The sequence below is a fragment of the Dromaius novaehollandiae genome, chromosome 4 (genome assembly GCF_036370855.1).
Source record: "Dromaius novaehollandiae isolate bDroNov1 chromosome 4, bDroNov1.hap1, whole genome shotgun sequence".
Lineage (NCBI taxonomy): Eukaryota > Metazoa > Chordata > Aves > Casuariiformes > Dromaiidae > Dromaius > Dromaius novaehollandiae.
This window is the reverse complement of record NC_088101.1, coordinates 58678377-58699266: the sequence shown is the minus strand read 5'-3', so window position 1 is coordinate 58699266 and position 20890 is coordinate 58678377. Positions and strand designations below refer to the sequence as shown.

Genomic DNA, 20890 nt, shown 5'->3' with positions numbered 1-20890 from the left:
ATTCAGTCCACATCAGAAATTGCTTAAAAGGAGGAAAAAATCCCTCCCAACAAAAGTGAATGCTAACACAGCATCCTATGTCTTGCTTCTTTTATTTATTTATTTTTGAAACTTGACTGCACTGGCTCATTCACATATCTGCTTTACAGATGGATCTAGTTATAAGAATATACACGCAAGCCTGACCGCTGTGGTCAGCCACCATCTGAAGCAGGTTCATAACTTGCCAAACCCACCAACAGAGCCAGTGTCCTATGCTTTATCAAACATTTGCTCAATCCAAGCACCATGCAAACTTGTAAGAAGCATCTTAACCACAGTCCTGTTTAATGTTGATCTAAAAAAAATACGCTCAGAGATACAAACATAAGAAGTTTTTTTGCTTCAGAAAGCCAAAAAGTTTAACATACTTCAACATCCATGATGCAGAACGACTTTACTTGCTAATCACCATATACGAGAGCTAATGCAGCTGCCCAGGAAATAATGTTATTGAAAAGTAAGGCGTTTGAATTCCACTCATTGCCTCTTCCAATATCAAATGGTAATAGTGTAAGTCAATGGCACCAGTGTGTATTAAACCAAAATAGAAAAATAACTCAAGAGAGCAGAAAAGTAACCTGCAAACTATAATTGAACATAAGGAAAGTCAACACATGCACACACACAGTCTAGTCTATGTATCTGAAGAGGAAATTAATTTATAAATGTGATCTAATCCTTGCATTTCCATATTCCGTTTTAACCATAAATATTAGATCAGTTGTTTAGTGGGAAAAAAGCATAAAAGATGCTTCAAATGTTTCTTAAAAATACGGACAGGCTGGTTCATTTTTTCTTTTAATAGAATTAACAATATGTATTTTAACAGATTTAGTCACATCAATGATTTTGTAGACAGATGGCACTTTAAAACTTTAACACACTACAGTGTTTCATCTGATTGTAGACAGACAATACAGCATTTTCCTGTAACAAACAAAAATAAAACAACATGGTCCAATGAATAGTTTGGGGGGGGGGGGGGAGGGGTGCTATGATTTCTTATCATCATTCTGTTCTGTTTAGTTTAGCTATTCCCCAAACTGTTAATATCCACTTGAATCTGTAAAACTTCAAAGTCAAACAAAGGTGTACTTTAAGGAAAAAATATAAAAATGAAGCACTCAATTGGTCTATAAGCTATGAAACATTGAGGTAGTTTTCACTGCCCTTTTTTTTCTTCAGTAGTAGAATAGGTTAGTAGAAAAAACTGCATGTAGCCATGGAGACAGAATTCTTAATTCAGAGGCTTTACGGAATAACTAGTAGTTCCTTCTAGCTAGAGTATTTTTAAAATTTAATAACCATGGCTTTCTATAAAAAGCTACATAATTAGAGCAAAGTGATTACAGAAATAATATATCAGTTGCCTCATAGATAGAACAAAGTTATACCCAAATAACTTTAATATACCGCTGCACCAAACAAATAAATCCCCTAACTTAAGTCCACATTGATCGGTGTTAATCTATAGCAGTGATGTGTTATATTAAACATACAAACTCGTGACAAGCAGCATTGAGAACAAACCCAAGCCTTACAAACACAACAGTTCTTAAAATCAAAAGAACTCCGGGAGGTCTGCTCGTGGACCACATGTTATGCAACATCTCTGCAACTCCCAGGCTAATTTACCACTCACACAGGTATTCTTCTGCGGACAATGAATGTTGACACTAATAAAAATCTACATGGAGTTAAACCAGGAGAAGCTCATCTCTGCCTGTGTTATCAGAAGAGACAGACAGATATACATATAGTCCTGCCCTACATATGCTGTGGCATCCCAAGTGCTTGCACATGGGATTAGATAAAAATCTATTTAATAAACTGAGCAAGCAAAAGCAGCTGATGTTGCAGGGAGAAACCACTTAGATCATGACCCTTCATCTTTCCAAACTGCCTTGTGAAAAGGAAAACTAGTGTTTAACTGTCATACTCTGCCTGCAAATTACTGAAGTTATTAGAACTCTGAATTGCATTAATAAGCCATTTATTATTTGCCAGAACACCAAGACTGTTGTTTTCCCTTTGGGAAACTTATTTAAAACACAACACTGTAACACGTACATACAAGTCACATAAGCAGGCAGACTTAGCTTTACAATTTCAGATGGTTGCTGATGTTGCTACAAGATTATTTCTTCATCAGCTATAAAATGTTTTTTGGGGAGCGTTCCTCAAAGTAAGTACAGCTGCTCCTACAGAACTACTGGAAGAGTCAACAGCACTAGTGTGAAACAGCTGGCAAAGGACCAGGCTCTCCCCAAACACATTTCTGAAGCCAACTTGGCTAGTGTGCCACAAAACAGGATCACAAGCAATGCTTTTGCAAGAGGCTGGATGTTACACTTGATTATGTGACTACTGTGCATATAGTAATATTTTTTTGCCATAATGCCTACATTCCCAGGGGAGAGATCCTGGGAGATGAACTGCAGAATGTACAGAGGTTTTCTAAAAAGCCAAAACCATGTGTTTGCTAAGTATCTCAAGCAGTCAAGAAAAAAAGGATCAAGACAGTATTTTACTTCTACTTTTGACCCTGGAGGTAATTGAGGGTAGTACATGTGCTCTAACAAAAGAAGTGTTTTCTTAGTTTCATTAGGACCTGATAACATGAAAGATTCTGCATTATTAATGAAGATGTTCCTCAATGAAATTTTTCTAAACTGAATCTGAACAGAACATAGAGTTATCAAGACAACAACACGGTACTTGTATCCTTATTTGAGAACAGATTAACTCAGAAGAGTTCATAGTGCCTAGAAAGAGTGTTCAAACTCAAAAGAATTCTTCTTTTCCAATTCACATAGGATGAATGGTGAGGGCTGCTCCTATAATTAAACTGATGGAATGAAAGATCCCAGTTGGGAGTCTTCTTTATGCTCAGTGGAGTATTAGAACGTTAGGGTGAAGTGCTTGACCTCTGTCACAGAAACGTGTCTCTGTATTTTGTCCTTTCACAGCAATATGTACTTACTCCCTTTCAGTTTCTTGAAAATGCTCCAGGAAAACCTTTCTGCAATCCAGACCTCCTGGTCCTCACATGAGATGGATTCAATGACTACTAATAGGGATCTTCTCTTCCTCTGTTTCTTCTCCACTCACATTTTTACCGTCTGAGAAGATAACTCTATGTAGAGGCACTAAAGTAAGTCAGAATAAGAACAGGTACATAGTATCCCAGTCCCAATGCAAACAGTAACACTTCTTTTTCCAAAAGAATTTGCACTGTTGTTTTAGCTTCTTTTCCTGCTCGAATTCCTTTCAAAATGCCTTCCAAATTACTCACATTTGCAGCAAGTTCCTTAGAGCAAATGCTTGTAATCTGAGCAGTTTTACTGACTGTATGTGGATAGCACACAGCAGCCACCACAACTGTAATTGCATGTGACCTTCCATGCAGACTAACGCTGGAAGATGCCACCCTGAGGCAAGCCTCTAGGAAACAAAGGCACGTTCAGGAAGGTAATTGGTGTAGGAAAGGGAACCCGTACAGAGCTGTTGCTGCTTACCAGGCTGGAGCATGATTGAAAGGGAAGCATTAGTCATAAGAACAGTCCTCAAGCAGAAGCTGCACCTGGCAATGGCACCAAGAAACAGATTACTGTTTTTGCCTGAAGTTCTTTTATGACAGTTACTTACCAACTCCCAGAACCTCTGAAGTCTATAATCTTGCATGATTATTATCCTGAAATCAGATGCCTCTGGTTGATCTTAATATATGCATTTCTATCAGTGTCTCAAAACTGGGGTTAACCCAAAATCTTTACTGAAAGTCAAGTGTATCAATACAACTGGAATTCTATTAATCTTTTCTAAGGATTATTCTTTTTATGCATCTTGCTCTACTGTAAGCATCCTTATCAAACACTAGGTTTGATTATGTATTTTTAACCCTGACATCCTAAACAGAGAGAGCAAGGGAATTAAAGAGAGAGGGAGAGCAATTAAGAAACATCTCAGAAGGGTAGGACCAGTTTCAAAAGAGACTGACTGGTGTTTGTCTCACTAATCCTTGCAGTATTAAAATCCCACTAAGCTCCATCTTGTACACAGACATAATTTTGAACATGCACTGTGCAAAGAAAAAAGGAGATTAACTATCAACTAGGCAAAGAGGTTCCTAGCTCTAAAATGTGGCCAGTACCCTTTAAAACATTTTAACTCTATTTTTCCTCTGACCCCTATCTGTCCCCTTCTGTAATTCTGTTATTTAACAGAGTTACATATGCGTAATACATAGTGTTACCATTTTTCTCCATTAACCACCTGGTAGGGCTTCCTTCTGCAACAGCTTCCGAACAGCCATCTCCACAGGAAGGCTTTTGCTACTATTCAGCCCTGTCAGGCCATTGCGCATTTAGCTATCCTAAAACTCTGCTGTTATTCAAACAGTGGTATTATAGGAGATCTTAAATGCTTACTGTGGCACTGGGGTGCTCAGTGGATAGCTACGTATTACATTTGCTTTTTGTATTTGCAAAAATAGGTTCCAGTTCCAGGTAGCAGGCAGTGTTCTCACTTCTTGCTAGGTATTTTGGACTAGAGTCCTTCACTTTGACTCAGCAAGGGACTAGGTTCAGGTGCACTTCTTCCCCACCACTTCTATTTCCAGTGGCTTATTCTTGAAAGATTTCTCAAAGTGGCTCAGGCAGAAGGATAAGGTGCATAGATTACTATAATGGCTTGGGAAGTTGTTATTAATTAGTTTCAAAAAATGGGTTATCCCAGCTGTCTACCAGCATTCAAAGGCAGAAGAGGCACCTGATATTTAGACCCCACAGCCACCAATACAGACAGGCTGATCCAAACGTTAAACAATCAAGCATACAATGGCAGCTGGAGGGTTGCCAGAAAGAAAGCAATTCACCATCCACATGAACACCGAAGCAAGTCTGCTTGCTTCAAGACAAACAAAAGAAAAATCACTGAAGAGTGAAATAGTGAAACCTCTCTGTTGGACGAAGAATTGCTCATCGTGACCAGAACTACTCTATTTTTCAATTAGTCAGATGTGGGCATACAGCATTTTACAAGGTAAATGGAAGCTTGAGTTGCTCTGATATATCTGTCCCGGAAAGGAGGAGGCTGGTATCTGATGTAAAGTTTTCAGGAAGAGACAAAGAATTACAGTATCGCAGATTCTGAAGAAGGCAGAAAGGGTTGTGACAGCACTGGAGGGGGGTGTGGGTGTGTTTCTGAGCTTTACAAATCAAGCCTTGAAAGGTGAGAAAACAGAGCAGCCAGAGACTCAAGTTCTGCCCACTGTGCAGGACCAGAGGCGGCAGACCCAAGAAACTTGCCAGCTCATACTGAAGGGTGACTTTCTCCAGTAAAGAAAGATCTACTCAGTTTAGACTGGATATCTCTTGCAGCAACAAAAAAGGTTGGGATAGCCAACTGAGATCTGAAGAAAGAGACACATGAAAGCCAAAGAAACCATACAGCAATTTTTTAAAGCCCACTAGCACTGTACAAAATAATAAACTGATCTGCTTGGGGTTAAAGGAACTTTAAGAAATCCTAGAGAGCAATCCTTTATGAGCAAAGGCAGGATTGCTGAGGGGGCACCTTTACAGCACTGTCACAGGGGTGCTGGCACAGCAAAACAGGCTTGATGCAGACAGGCTTCCAAGATAGCCACAGCTCTCTTGCTAACTGCAGTAACACATACCTTAATTATTCCAGTATTACCCCAGAATTCAGTTTTGCTTCTCTAGCGGTGGCCAAACTCTGTAGGCGGAAAGAAAAAAGTGCACACAAATAACTTCTTAAAACTTTCTCATATTCATAACCATTATCCAGCCCTTTCTGAGTTTCAACTGGCTGCCTTTTATTCCAATGAAATAGTTCTGTAAAATGTTTTATTCCTACAAGCTGTGAGACAGCTAGCTGAATGCCAGACCAAGTTACTGTATGAATCAAGTTAAGCAAAAGCTTCTGAGTAGGATTTTGTACAATACAAGATATATCAAAACTCTTGCCAAGTAACTCCTTCAAATGTGTATATTAAAGAGTTACTTGTCAGGGATTTTAATTTACTTTTTGGACAAAGCAAGTGAATTATACTAAAAATAAAGTCTGATCCTTACAACATCTGTATTACTTGGGAATACGACATGTAACATAATAGGTTACTTAAGAGCATTCTGTTCTGTGTTGCAAAGCTATTGCATAAAGCTGTTTTAATAAAAATGATTCCAATGAAAGAACAGTTAGTAATGAGGTGCTGACAACTGAATCTACATTCAGGGGTGTACCAGAATGCCAAGTCCACTTTTACAGACACATGGGTTAGTTATACAATAGGTGTCCTTCAGGCATATAAAACCAATATATTTTGGGTCACTTTTTGTTGCAGAGATAGATAATACAAGTGAAAACATTTACCAAGAACATATTTGAAGTGTGCTTTTCTTACAATAGATATGTAAGAAAATAAACCCAGATTCCATGGAATTACAGGAATTCCCTCTCAATGTTTTTTTTTTTTTTTTTTTTGCAAAGGACACTTTTTGCTATAGTGTCCTTTTGACCTCTCTCCCTGGTTTGCTGGTTTAAAACCTAGAGTTACCTAAGCAACTTCTCAACTAGGAATTCATTCCACTGTAAGCTTCAACACCATTTTGAGGGCTTAATGTACAGGAATATGACTTCATCATAGAAGGAAAGACAATCCTTTAAACAAGTGACTCAGTTGTCACAAAAATAATTTCTTACTAAGTTTCACAGCATGGAGTTGTTAAAGTATTCAGATAACCTCTTTATGAGTTGAGAAGAAGTATTCAAATACAGAGATAGAGACCCATCAAAATAAACAGTAAAAAAATTAATCTGAAGCAGACCGTACATTTTAAAGACAGGTTATTTGAACAGGCAGGGCCAGAGTCTCTGCTAGCATGTTGGTGAAAGCAAATTTAGACCAACTGAGGCCTGGCCCAGGATGCCTTCCTTGTTTCCCTTCCTTACTTCAAAGTAGCATATTTGTCATAGCTTCAATACAAACCTAGAGCCTTAACATCTGCAGATCTCAAACAAACCTAATATGGCCAATTCTAGTCTTCCAAAACTGACAGCTATTCAGAAATAAAGACAGGTTATTTGAACAGGCAGGGTCAGAGTCTCTGCTAGCATGTTGGTGAAAGCAAATTTAGACCAACTGAGGCCTGGCCCAGGATGCCTTCCTTGTTTCCCTTCCTTACTTCAAAGTAGCATATTTGTCATAGCTTCAATACAAACCTAGAGCCTTAACATCTGCAGATCTCAAACAAACCTAATATGGCCAATTCTAGTCTTCCAAAACTGACAGCTATTCAGAAAGAATAAAGCTTCAGCCTCCGGCTTTCATTTTTATAACCATTTCCATACTCTGGCTGATCTGTCAAGGAGAAAGAGATAAGGACATTATCTACGTTGCATACGTTCATCCACCCTTCTGGATAGCTTTTCACAGCCCCTCCCTGATATGCTTCTGCCTACCACAGAATGAGTAAGGAGAGTATAATTTTGTTCTAATCCAAGATCTCTGGGTTTTAGATGGCTTTTTGCTGTCCTTCAATATTAATGCTGTCTCCTCCTCTCAAAAAAGAGCTTGTATAAGAAGTGTATGGGGTGCTGTCTAATCCCCCCTCCCTCACATTTCCTCCTTATAATCAATTAACTTTATCATTGATGGTATTTTCTGGCCTGTGCAAAGCATGTTCAAAGCCATGACACACTTCTGTGTCATTAAACCTGTGACACATTCCAGCATCATTAATAAGATCTTTTCAGCTTTCTCTGTTGAGTTTAACTTCCCTTTCCTAAGGAGCTCAAACCGCCAGGTAAAGCATGCACATTTTGTGCTCTGGTGCTGTGTCTAGTAACTGAAAATGGCTCAATACGAGTTTCTTTTTCTTGTTGCTCATTTAAATAAGTATAGTCACAAAGAGACAGAGATTTTGGAAAAGTCTTAAAATTTTTTCCTCTCACAGTGAATGGGAATCTTTCCTAGTTGAAGATCATTTTGGAAAATACATTCCTATCTATGGAAATTAAGTAGCACTCAGTGTAGCACAGCCTTCTAGAGCCTGCTGAAAGACTAGGCCCTCTGTAAATCAAGGCATAAAAAGCACCTTGGTTTGGTCAATTTTCACTACTGCCTTTGCAAGCAAGTGGCTGTAACATAACACAAACCACTTCATGCTTCCTGAATTTTTTTTTTTTGGAGTGTAACATAGCGACACTGAAGAGAGGCGGCACTGGAGCAAGCCGTTACAAATTGCAAACCAAAGATCAGAGATCACTGAAACGCTAATTTACTCAGATGAATTAGCGAGGTCAGGGATACTTGTGCAATAACAAGTACCTACAGAGCTATTCCTTTGTCCTCTCAGTGGAGAAACAAGGTGAGAAGCAAAACAGAAAACCACTATTCAAAGGATACAGATAAACAAGGAATCCCCTCCAAACCCTGAAAAGGTTAGGAGCACATCTTTGGAATGGACTGAGAAGGCAACTCTTTTCCAGAAGTTAGAAGAAAAAAAGCCCCAAATTCTCATCCAAATTCTGCATGCATAAAAAGCAATTTTCCAAAAAAACAATGATTTTGTATGTTTTTTCAGAAGACATCTGGAAAAGGTCTTCTGAAATTTCAAAAGTTTCAGAAATAATGCATTTTAAAAAAGACAGGATTAAGACAGGTAACTGGCAAAAAGGATGCAAAAACATAGCGTTGGCTGGAAGACACAGACCGATTTAACTGCATTACTGCTATAAGTGGTAAGCAATTCAGAGTATATAAGTTCCTCATAAAGTGCATGTACCTTTGGGAGAGAGCGATCTCAGAGAAAAAAGACAAACAGGAAAAAAGTGAATGAATAACAGGGAAGCACAAAAAACCTCATGCTCCAGTACAATTCAGGAACACGTGGAGAAAAATGTGGGGAGGCTACAAAAGGAAAGAGCCTCAAACAGCCATGCTAAATAACAGAAGGGGAGACAGGATTTTTGGATAAATTATAAAAAAGTAAAAATCAATAGTTATGTAAGTATTTATTTGTATAAGTAGTTGTCTATGTACAAATTATGTCTGCTTTCCAGGGTAAAAAGCATCTTTAAGCTTTGTCAGGTAAGTAGCTCACATAAATTTTAGCCTGCATAAGGTTTGATTCCTGTTTCATACTAAGTTCAAAAATTTGCAACAAAACCCACTGCCAACAGATAATGCTGTTTCCTTCCCAAACGCTGATTCCTCATCAGAATAAGAAGTTTTCATTTGTTCTTCTCCTCAGTCTATTATGACTTATTTCTCTCCTTTGTACGATATAGCAGGTTTACTTTATTGTTTGAGAATGATAAACTGAAACACCCATCCAGGTCACTCAATCAACCAACCTCTGTTCTGGCACTATGCTTGAACAGCAAACAAGGAATTCCACAGTATGTAGTAAAGCCAATGCATATCATTGCATGTTAAAACCTTGTTCAGGTCATTCAGGAGGCAAACATCAAGGCAGCTGGCCAAGCAGAATGACAGCTAGTCTCAAACAAAAAAACAAAAAAAAAAAAAACCTCACAGTATTAGCCCAAAGAAACAGTTACTGCAAGATCATATTCTAAAACATGAAAGTTTGGAGCCCACTTTGGAGATTCATAAAATCTGCTTAAACAGACCCAGCCTTCGTGCTATTGAACTGTGAATGTATCTGCAGGAAAAAGCATTGTCGCTACACCAAGATCAGTTTGTAAGCTTACAAAGAGCAAAAAAACCTCACAAAATTCACAAATAAAAGTCAGCAGCATTAAGGTAACTAGGAGGCGATGTCATTTTGGAAGAAATGCTGCAGATGGAGGGGGAAAAAAAGCAGCTCTGGCCCTAAACAACATAATGTCCATCCTTTCTGTCCTATCTGATTCCAGGCATCAGTGGTTACTTTTTCTGCTGGTTGATCCATAAGAAATTTGTCCTTCAATACATCTTGCAAGGAACGTGACTGTAGAACAGACAGCAATGCTAAACTACTTTCAGTGACTGTACTCACGGAATTTCCTTACAGACAAGGAAGCAATCCTGCTATGATGACCAACTGAAGGTACAGAGACCTGTTGATGCTCGGACAACATCTGGATAACATTCAAATGTATTGTGTCCTTCAATGGGACAAGGAAAACCATAAAGCTGGATATGAATGACAGCACTCAAATAAAGATTGTATGGAGATGAAATACAGGGAGTCCTTTTCCAGAAGAACTAAGAATCTGTGTCTTAAAAATTAAGCATGCAGAATTCTTGTTTTTGCCATTTTCAACTAACAGATTCTGCATGTAACTCTGACTCTTGAAAATTTTGATCCTCACACTTTAAGGATAGCTATTAGAGGGTATAGGAAAAAGTCTGAATTCTGCCTGAAAACTTTCTTTAGTAAGCCTAGCTAGCCCAGACAAACAATACAGTTAAATGTCCTGAAAGGAAAAGGAATAAAGTCTTCAAGAACACCGTTTGCCGCAACCTCCACAATTCCTTTGCGCGTTCAGAGACACAGATAAGGAAGAACCACTCAGCTGATGCTGAGAGCTTGTCAGCCCAAATCATTCTTTATCTCAGGGAAAATAAGCTTCAAGCTTTCTCTTATCTATAAGATAACTTCTGAGGCCTCTCAGGCCTGTCAAAACAGGTGATTAAAAAACATGGCACCTATTAAGCAAGACATTTCAGAGCTAAAAAATCCTCATGCAATTCCTTTGCTGTTTATTTCAACAAACTAAATGCTGCAGCAAAGTGAGGTTTTGCAAAACAGCAGTGCAGTATTCTAGTAGTGCCATAAGTTACCCGGTGCAGGCGAGGCAGAGATCTTGACCTCTTCCTAGAATTTCCCACCCTCTGCACAACCCCCTCCTACCCTTTTTCCATTTTAAGGAGGTCCTGTGTTGAAAGGATCTAGGCAAATAATGCACATATATTGTAAGATGCATTAAATCTTATCAACTTGTTCATCTTATCCTGTGACAACAGTCACTTACGTTCATTTAATTCAGTTTGATTTGAAACTAAGCAGAAAGCACCTCCTTTCTTTGCTTAGGACATGAGAGGAATGTTTGTTTTGATCGACAAATCCCAGAAGCTGATGCAGTCAGGGCTTTACTCCCAACACAAAGATGACTTGAGAAATTTCAAACAAGCAGCAAACTATGAATAGGCCTCCACTCTGCAGTGCGCTCTGAGCCCATACGAGTAAAACAGAAAAGCTAGCAGGAAGACTGACAGTCCAGCAGCAGGACCGAGGGAACTGCTATGTTTGAGGGATCCTAACTTCCTGATCTGCCTTTGGAGAAGCATCTCATGGCTAGACTGTTGAAAGACCAAGAGGTATTAACACTAAAAAGCCCTATAAAGCCAATTAACCTCCCTTGAAACAGACATCAGTGGCACAGCATGAGCTCTAGAAACAGAGATTGCTGAAACCTCTCCTGTCATGGGGGAAGGGAAATGTTACTATTGTTTTTTTAATGTATGGAGAAGTCTGTTTTCATAAATCCCCAGTTAAGACCAGCCCTCCTCCATAACAGTGCTGCTCGCCCTGTTCAGAAAGGTAGACAGGAAAAGGGCGGTCTTTATGTTTGGGGTTTTTCTTTCTTTTGGTGAAGTTTGGATTCAGGCTAAACCTCAAGAGCAGAGCTCAGCATGAACACTAAAGCAGAGGCAGGAGGCCCCAGGGAAAGCAGGAGCCCGGAGCTCCCAGCAGAGGGAAGCGTCGAACAGCAGAAAAGCTGCTGGAGGGGGAAGAGGGGCTCCCCACGAGCAGGCAGCCTCCGGCAGCACCCTGCTGCTCCAGCACTACCAACATACTGCAACAGACACAGTCAGCTTTCCCTCTCTCCATTTTGAAGAGCCTTGCCATCCATTGTTTTGATTTATTCTTCCTCCCTGCTAAGATTTCCAATGAATACTAAGTAAAATACTCACGTCATCTGGCTTTTCTTATCGTAGGATTAATTTTTCCTCTTTAATGTTACTAACCCAGAAAGCAAAATTATTCTGATTTATGCCATAAATTCTCAGCCCATCCAAGGACAAGACAGTTCCAAATAACCTTCTTTTTGCAAGCTTTTCTAAATTTATTACACTTGCAAAAAACCTCTTTTTTCAAATTAGTATCTACAGCTGACATAAAGGAAATATTTTTCATTTCACTTCTTATGTAACAAAGACCCAAGAGCCACCCCCAAAATACTTAGTTTGTAACTAATTCAGTGTTAAGAAAAGCATCTCTATTTGTTATCCTTCTGAGTCTTGCTCTCCAGTTAAAGGCAAGAAAATATAGTCAAAAATTTGAAATAAACCTATTACCCATCTTAAAAAGAGACCATCCTCTTTCCAGTTTTAATTCTTGTTCCTCTTTTCTTTGCCATATTAGCACAACTAATCCTATATGTTAAGTCCACATCATATGTGATTGTAAAACTCACCATTGCAGGCATATTGAATAGAGATGACTAGAACTGCTGCTCCACCAGCTCAAGCAAAAAGGGGTAGCGGGAGAACTCCTCAAAACAGCACCCGCTCCCAGAACTGCTGAGCACTGCAGGGAGGAGTGGGAATGACACAGTACAGAAGAAAGAACAAATGCCTTTGTTTGTCCTGACACCTTCTTACTGCCCATGTCATCATTTGGACCACTATTTGTACACTCCCAGAGACCAGAATCCCAGCTGCAATCCAAGATTTTCTGCCACTTGTTTTGCAAACATGTAACCTGAAAAATTCTCTATTTTACTAGTTTAAAGATAAGTTCCTTGGACAAAGACAGAAGAGCAAACAGAAGTAGGAGAAGAAACTTCATTTCTTCCAAGATCATACAGCATGTAGATAGCAGAGCTGTGACTGGAATACAGGTCTCCTTGCCACTTCCTTCCCCAACCACCTCTTCTCTACCCTCAGGCTTCTGAGTCCCCCAAGTACCTAGAGTACATCATTTCAACATGCACAAGAATAAAGCCAGATGCACAGTGGGGCTTTCTTCTCTAGCTAAATTGCTAAGAATTTTAATACTTTCAAATGAAAGTACCTAATGGCATTAAAACACAAACAACAACATACCTCAAAACTAAGGAGGATCAGAAAAAGATATGCCCTTTCAATTTTCATTAACATGAGACACTGAAATTTTACCACCGTACCTCAAGGATTGTTCTAATTTTGAATGAACTTTCTTGCCCCCTCAGCACAGCTCTCCTTTCACCTCTCATATAAAGACCAAAGGAAAAATTTTGCAAGTGCCATGTTTTAAACACCTGGCCTCCATATCAAGGTTTTCTGAATCACACCCATCAACAAGATCACCTCATTTTGAACTTGTTTTTTTTTCCCCCCCAGTGACAATCCAGACAATTTAGTGGCTCCAACTGCTTTGTCAGAAGTACCTAGACACCTCAGCTATATTGCTCACTGAATTGCGTTAGGCATAGCACCCTGAACATGAAACGTATATTGTAGTTTTGCATTTTTATGGAAAATTGCCTGCCATAAGAACCCAATGGCTCATTGTATATTACATTAAAAAAATGTATATTTTAAATGGAAATCTGGCCTTTTTCTAAGATTTTATCATCACACTGAATTCTAAGCTTAAAGACTCCAAAGATTGGAGAAAAAGAAGTAAGAGTAGAAAAGTAAGTAAGAAAACAATCTCTATTCAGCAAGTTCTTGAAATGTGTGTAAACAAATTTAGTATTCAGCTTACTCAGCAAAATATGAGAGCACATTAAAAAGCATTCTTGGGTAATAAAAGAACAAATTAAAAAAGAGCAAACATAACACATTTCTTCAGTTGCCCACAATTCAGTACCATGTAACTCTTTACTCCTTGTTCTCACATACCACAGATCTATGGATAGGAGGCAGCAACCTAAACCCCAGCTAACTGCTTGAGCAAGCCATGGTGTCCCTCAGAGCCTCAGCTCCTGCGTGCAAGACAGCAAAAAGAGCACAATGCAGGCCACCATCTGGATAAACACAGCACCTACTGCAGGATGCTTCTGCGTGAGAAAATAAGAATCCTAAATGTGCAAGAGAGGTGCTTTTAGAAATAAAGCAGCCAAGTATGCTGTCAAACGGACAATATGGTTCACAGCCACTGACAGCTTGATGTGCATCCAAGCAGACAATTTCTAATACACTAAGCCACTTAGTGTATACTTAAAATTAGCAGTTTAGCTGAAATTGTTAAAAAGGAAATATTCATCCAAATATTATTGGGTTATCAAAATGCAAAGACCAGCAAGACGGCTGCAATCAATATAAATTTTTTAAATCACCTCCACCATTAAGCTTTCAGAATCTCCACTCCTATTGTGCATCACTTGTTTGAAAGGACAGGGTGGCTATCACGATTTTTAATCACAAGCAGGCAGTTCTGGCTCAGAGTAGATGTCTTTGTTTTATGTCTATAAACTGTAGTATGTATGTATGTATGTATGTATGTATGTATGTATGTATGTATGTATGTATGTATGTATGTATGTATGTATGTATGTATGTATGTATGTATGTATGTATGTATGTATGTATGTATGTATGTATGTATGTATGTATGTATGTATGTAAAAATGAATACAATACTTTGTAACTTAATTCTCAAAGAACATAACTCTCAACTAACATTAACACCAGAGGAGCAACGCATTGATGATTACAGTAGGGAAAACAACTGCTCCACAAAATTTTTGAGGCTACAATACTAACAAAGCTAAGAAATCTAGAATAGGTTGGGAATTTTTGTTTAGAAATTCTTTTCCTCGTGGAGAGAGCACCTTCAGAGTACAGCAACCTAGGCAGTATATGGCATATACATTTTCATCTAAATCTTTAAAGCAGCCCATTATTTCCTTAGGCTTAAGAAAAGAACCCTGCTTTATTTCACCACACCAGCCATAAATTATTCATTAATTCTGTATGCTAACTCTGTAACTGAGCCCAGATGTTTCTGTTGGAGTGGCATTCCATAATAAAAGTTAAATATAGCAAGCTGTGTGGAGAGAGCAGAGCTGTCTCTCCACCACAGCATGCTCAAATATTAACTTGAGAGAAAATAATGAAAGCATTTGAAAAATATTCTGAATACGTGAGTCTGTTCGTGAAATGCCACATGTGGACTCTGACCACAAGGTATCATGTAGAAGAGCCCCCTCCCCCCGCCCCCACACACATTTCACTTGGGTGCAAATGAAGTTACTAATCCTTTCTCTAGAAAAGGTGCTGTCACTTTCACTTGCCAGAGTAAATAGAAAATTTACAAGCAGAGGAATACTCACTGCCAACATCATTTACAAATATAGATCAAGGCTTACCTTTTCAATTACGACAAACACTTCCAAAGCCTGCTACCAACGGCAATAACCATGTTCATGAAGAACTGAGAGCATCGTTGACACAGGAACTTATTGGTGGGAATTTTAAATCCATTTCAGCACTTCAGAACTTTGACCATTTTATACTAGCCAAGATGATTAATGACCAAGTTGATAATCCAACACTAAGAACACAGTCTTAAACAGAATGGAAGCTACAACCTTCAGCCACCCGTTTAGACACTGTTATGGATTCTGGTACTCTTCAGCAACTGTCTTAACAGAGTTTGGAAATGCCCATTTTAAATCAGAAATTATTTCTAATCATTTCATAGTTAGAGGGAGAAATGAAAGAGACAGGATTGAAGAGTGCAGAACCACATTCTGGTTTGGAGACTCTCTTCTCAGGCATGCAATACTCCTTCAGCTGCAAGCAACATGGAGATACATTATCGTAAAAGAGATTTTGAGAGGTCATTTAGTCCACTTGCTCTGCTCCCAAGCAATATCAATCTTATTTGAGCCACTCCTGACTGCTGTTTGCCTAATCTGTTCTTAAAAATTGCCAGTGATACAGATTCAATAAGATGACATTGCAGAGGGAGGTTATTATGGGAATGTTGTTATAGACCAGTGTGGTAACAAACTGCCTTGCTACCAGACTACCAGTTGGTACCAGTTGCTACCATCCAACTTCGTTGCACTTGCATAAAAGCAGTTGAGCACCCTATATCCAGCTTCCCTTGTTCTTTAACTTCTGCCCATAGGAGACTTTGCAAAATAACTAACTGTACTAGTAACAGAGGCAACTTCTGTTAGCTAGTAAATAGGCAAATAGACCTGAAAGTATATGCCACTAGCCACCTTAGAACACAAGGAAACTCTACAGCCTGTTCCTAGAAACATGACTACAGAGAAGAGTGAAGTCATAACTCTAGCACAGGAAGGCATACTAGCACTAGTTTTTATCTCATCAGTGTCAGTGTTAGGAATAATGGATTGGTAGCATGGGTCAGCAATCTTAGGACGTTAAATACCTTTTTTTTCCCTAGTCCATGCTGCCAGAAATTTTATTTATTTCTGGTAGCTAATTAAAGGTAGCACAAAGAGCATCTATCAGAGCATGTCTACCATGGACAACAACATCTTCATTTTGCTGTGTAGACAGATGTTGAGGACATCACACTTCTACTGTAGCATTCAGCTGGAAAGCAGCCAATAAAAAGACAACCATAACTTACTTAAAGTTAGTCACCCTGGCACTAACTTACAATTGAGTCCACCTATATGAAGTAATGTTTCCTCTTCATCTCCTGATGGAGGAGACAGTTATTCAAGGTGAAATTTAGACACTGAACCCAGTTACAGCATGTGTGGGAGATGGAAGATGACAAAGGATCATAAGGCTCTCATAAAATAAAGACCGTATGTTGGAATAAAGAAAAGCTTTCTGCAAAATCTTTTTTTGGGGGGAGGATGATGGAGTGGGAGGGGATTGGGAGAGGAGAGCTGGTATGGTGTACCAAAAGGTGTCAAACCAGAAGAATAAAAACATTAGATGTCCCATTTTGAAAAAAATATGTTCTAATACATGGTGGGAACATTATGGCACAGAGAGATGTTTTCACCTAATTTGCACCATATGAATTTCTACAGCACTCTGCTAAGCAAGATTTTTCTTGCAGAGTGAAACCAGCACTTGGTATATTTCTTGGTTTATGCATGGTAACAGAAGCTTTAGGAAAATTTCTGTTCAGATAACTACGTTTAGAAACTGAAACATCAAACCGGATGTACTTTACAAGCAAAGTCTTAGCTACAAATGATACAGTTACTTATAATTGTTTAGAATTACTGCTTTTAAGTTGTCCTGGCTTAAGCAAAAATCAGAGGCCCTCATGGAGCTGTCTGTATACCTCAACTTACGCCTAATTACCTTCCTCCACAGGTGTCATGTCTGAAAACAGGGATAAAACCTTAAGTCAACAGGCACTCTAAAAAGAATTCAGCAAGCAGCTCACTTTATAGAAGAGACTTATGGGAGCAGAAAGCCACACTGAAGTCCTGCCTCTTATTTGGACAGAAAAAAACATCACAAGAAAGTTCTGGGGCTTAATCTGTGCTGATTTCTATTACAACAATCCACAGCAGTTTGAACAACACAAATCTAAAAAAGGTCTGAGATTCTCCCTTTTTGGGAGTTTTATCTGGTTCAATCACTTAATGCACACGTACAAACTGATTATATTCCAGCAGAACTAGGACTAGATGGGTTTCTCCTTTAAATTGGATTTTTGTACCTTGACTTGTTCTTTGTTCCTTTTTTTTTTATGCCAAAATAACAAACATACTCAACATCTTAAAAAATGAAGAAAAAAAAGAACGTTTACTTTGGTTGTGCTAAGCAGCCAGGTGCTATAACACTGCAAGTTTCATCTGGAGTCTGCAGTGCAGTGAGTTCCACCATATTAACCATCACATCAGTCTTGTGCCCAGGGAGCTTGGGAAGCACAGAAAGTATCTTCTCTGCAAGGTTGTCACCGTGATGACCAACTGCTCCTGGAAAAGATTTAAAAAGAAAATATCAGGTAGACAACAAGGAGGAAAAAAGCACAAGGAACTGAGAGCAAAACAATGACCATATGTTTTGCGGAGAACAAGACTGGTAGTCATAACACCAAGATGACATTTAGCTTTTCAAAGATATTTTGCTAGAAAAATTAAGCACTGGAATGTCTGAAGTTAAAACTATGGATATCATTCCAGAAGGATTCGTTTAAAAAGGATAATTTAGGCTCAGCCTTACAGCTGTTAGACATTCCCTGATTTTGTTTTTTAAATATGCAAAATGCATAACAAAGTTCTTAAACAAAATTTACAGTAGCTACTTAAAAACAGCAGGCAAAAAATTCAACTATATATATATATACACACACACACACACACTTTCATACATAGGTACACACACATACACACAATACTTTTCTATCTAAAATAATAAGAAACTAAATGACTGTGCTTAAAAGAGCTGTATGCAAGTTGCATACATAGCTACCCAGATAGCTGGCAAAATATTAAAGTTACCAGCAACATGCCACTGTCAAGGTCATCTCTCCTACGTAGCCTGAGGCAGCACAGGTAATCAAAACCAACATGAAATGACTAAAATAGTGTAAAATGTCAATTGACCATGTTCCATGAGAATCTCTAAATTTCAGCTGGCACTTTTTCTTCGGCCCTCCTGATTTCAAAGACACATGCTCTACCTCCACTGAACAACTCTAAAGATGGGCACTACAACCAACTTACAAATATTAAGACTGCGAGCAAAGCCCAAGCAGAAAAACACGACCCATACTACAGACAAAAATGTTGGAGAGGAGGGCCAAAAACCTCACCGTCTTTAAGTCAGGGACATGACCAAAGTATTCATATACTACGAGTTTAGCTGTTTTGCTGTCCAGCTATCTCCACAGGGCCAGATACAATTACTGAGCTTGGTAATGTTCTCCTGGCCCTACTCACAAAAAAAGGAGGCTTTTGGAGCCATTTTTGAAAGGCAGTAAAGACATTTCAGGCTGTGGTCCCATTCCATAAAATGTCTGTCAACGCAGACCCTATCTGTCCTCACTCTTGACCATTTCCAAATGACAGAGCAGGTCTGTTTCAACCAGTGAAGATAACCTCACACCCTCCATAAATCCAAAGGAAGTCCTTACACCAAGAACATTACAAAGGTCAGATCGTTAACTATTCTTGGCTAAACAGAAGGCTGTCTCAAGCAAGTCGACAGCAGCCAGGTGTCCAATGCCATAAAACCACCTCATGCTTAGCAACTATTTTGACTTGTTGCAAAAGTTAAAGAGAGAAGCAAGGATGAAAAAGCAGAGGAAAAGCAAGTTCAAACTCCACGCTGGCAATGCCTCTATCCAGAGGAAGCAAGGAAAGCATGTGGTGATACTGCAGTGTGGACACCTAACTGCTCAGCTGGATTGAGATTACCAATTTGTTTCACCAGAGATTCTAATAGTCACAGAATGACAGCAACTTCCCTTTCTACCATCCCCAGCCAGATTTAGACCACTGAATTACAGATGAAATGAACTGAGTTGTCTTTTCAACTCTTTAAGCCATCTGCTCTCCAAAATCCTTACATTCTTCTTACTAGGTCAGTCACTTGTCAGCCACACTGCAGTTATCAACACTTGCAAAGTTACAGACATGGAAAACAGATGGTAATCTTCTGAACTTCCACTCCCATGTACTGGGAGCAATGCCCATCTCTCTACACTTACTGCATGCAAGTGACATTTAGCTAGAAAAGACACTTCACTAAAACAGAAACACCTCAAATGCAAATAAATCCACATTAATGGTTAACATCCTTCCTTTCTCCTTTGACACAATGGGGGAAATTTTAGCCTGTTTGAGTTGCTTCCACAATCAGCCAATAGTACCTCAGTCTTTGCCATCACTGCTACATTCCCACTGGCCAGCAGGCGCTAACAGCTTTTGCACCATCTCTTCAGATCAGTCAGAAAAGGTCTCTTCAGCTCTTAAACTAATCTCACCCATGACCAATTATGCAAATCAACCAAGGCTGGCAGCAAAATTAAGCCTTGCAGAACCTCAAGAGATGAGGACTTCAAGTAAGAGGCAGTCACTTTTTCAGCACATTGATTTTGATAGGGTGTATAGAACTGTTTTCTAGACTCTCTTCTCATCATTTTGAGAATAGTCAACAGGCTGCTCAACAACTTCTCATGACCAGCACTGTTCAAGGCAGCTGACAGCTTTAATGCTGTCAATACGTACACACATCAAATGTTGAAAGAGCAAGGAGAAGTCATCTGACTAATGCAAAAGAGTGGTCTTCATGCCAGGTTAGTATCCAGGCTTGGGGATATGGGGAATCTAAGGTATCAAGCCATTCTAATTTTACTTTATCTCCTCATTAGAGTTACAAACAGAAGTACGTGAGATTTGATACAGGTTGTAACTGTCACAGTTGTCAGACAGCTGAGTCTACAACAGCAGCCAGAAACTGGTTAACTGCACTGGACTCCCCTCTCCTCTGTGCACCCTCTCACCCCCTGCCAAAAAGGCATTTATGACATGTAAAAGAAAGCACTTTCCTAAGCCCCTTACAAGCCCTGTACCACACTACTTGATCACCAGCTCTTACATGCTCCTCCGGCTCTACTGCCTGGTACAAAAACAACAAGAGATTTAAGGAGCAAATGTACATTCTTTATTTTATGTTAGAGAAGCAACATTAGAGCTTGTGCAATGGGAAGACTTTGAAGGCAGTCACTAAACATGAGGAGCTTGAATTAGAAAGCAGTGCTTCTACAAAGGCACTGCTCGTTATCCAACAACTATTAAAGCTAACTTCCATGGCTCATGAGAAGCTAGCGGCTTCTCCTTCAGTCAAACTTCCAATTCTATAAATTGATAAGTAGCTTAACAGTAATGAAAATGAACCAAAACAGCATGCAACATGTTTCTTGTTCAT

At 39.1% G+C, this 20890-nt stretch overlaps 1 protein-coding gene across 2 annotated transcripts in view; it reads right to left on the bottom strand.

Annotated features, from left to right (window-relative positions):
• Nucleotides 1-20890, bottom strand: part of SCFD2 (sec1 family domain containing 2) — a 219355-nt gene that overhangs the window by 191855 nt on the left and 6610 nt on the right. For both annotated transcript variants that reach the window (XM_026093614.2, XM_064511157.1), the window contains exon 2: nt 17766-17934. In XM_026093614.2, coding sequence (XP_025949399.2) covers nt 17766-17934 — 169 coding nt within the window. The remainder of the gene's footprint in view (nt 1-17765; nt 17935-20890) is intronic.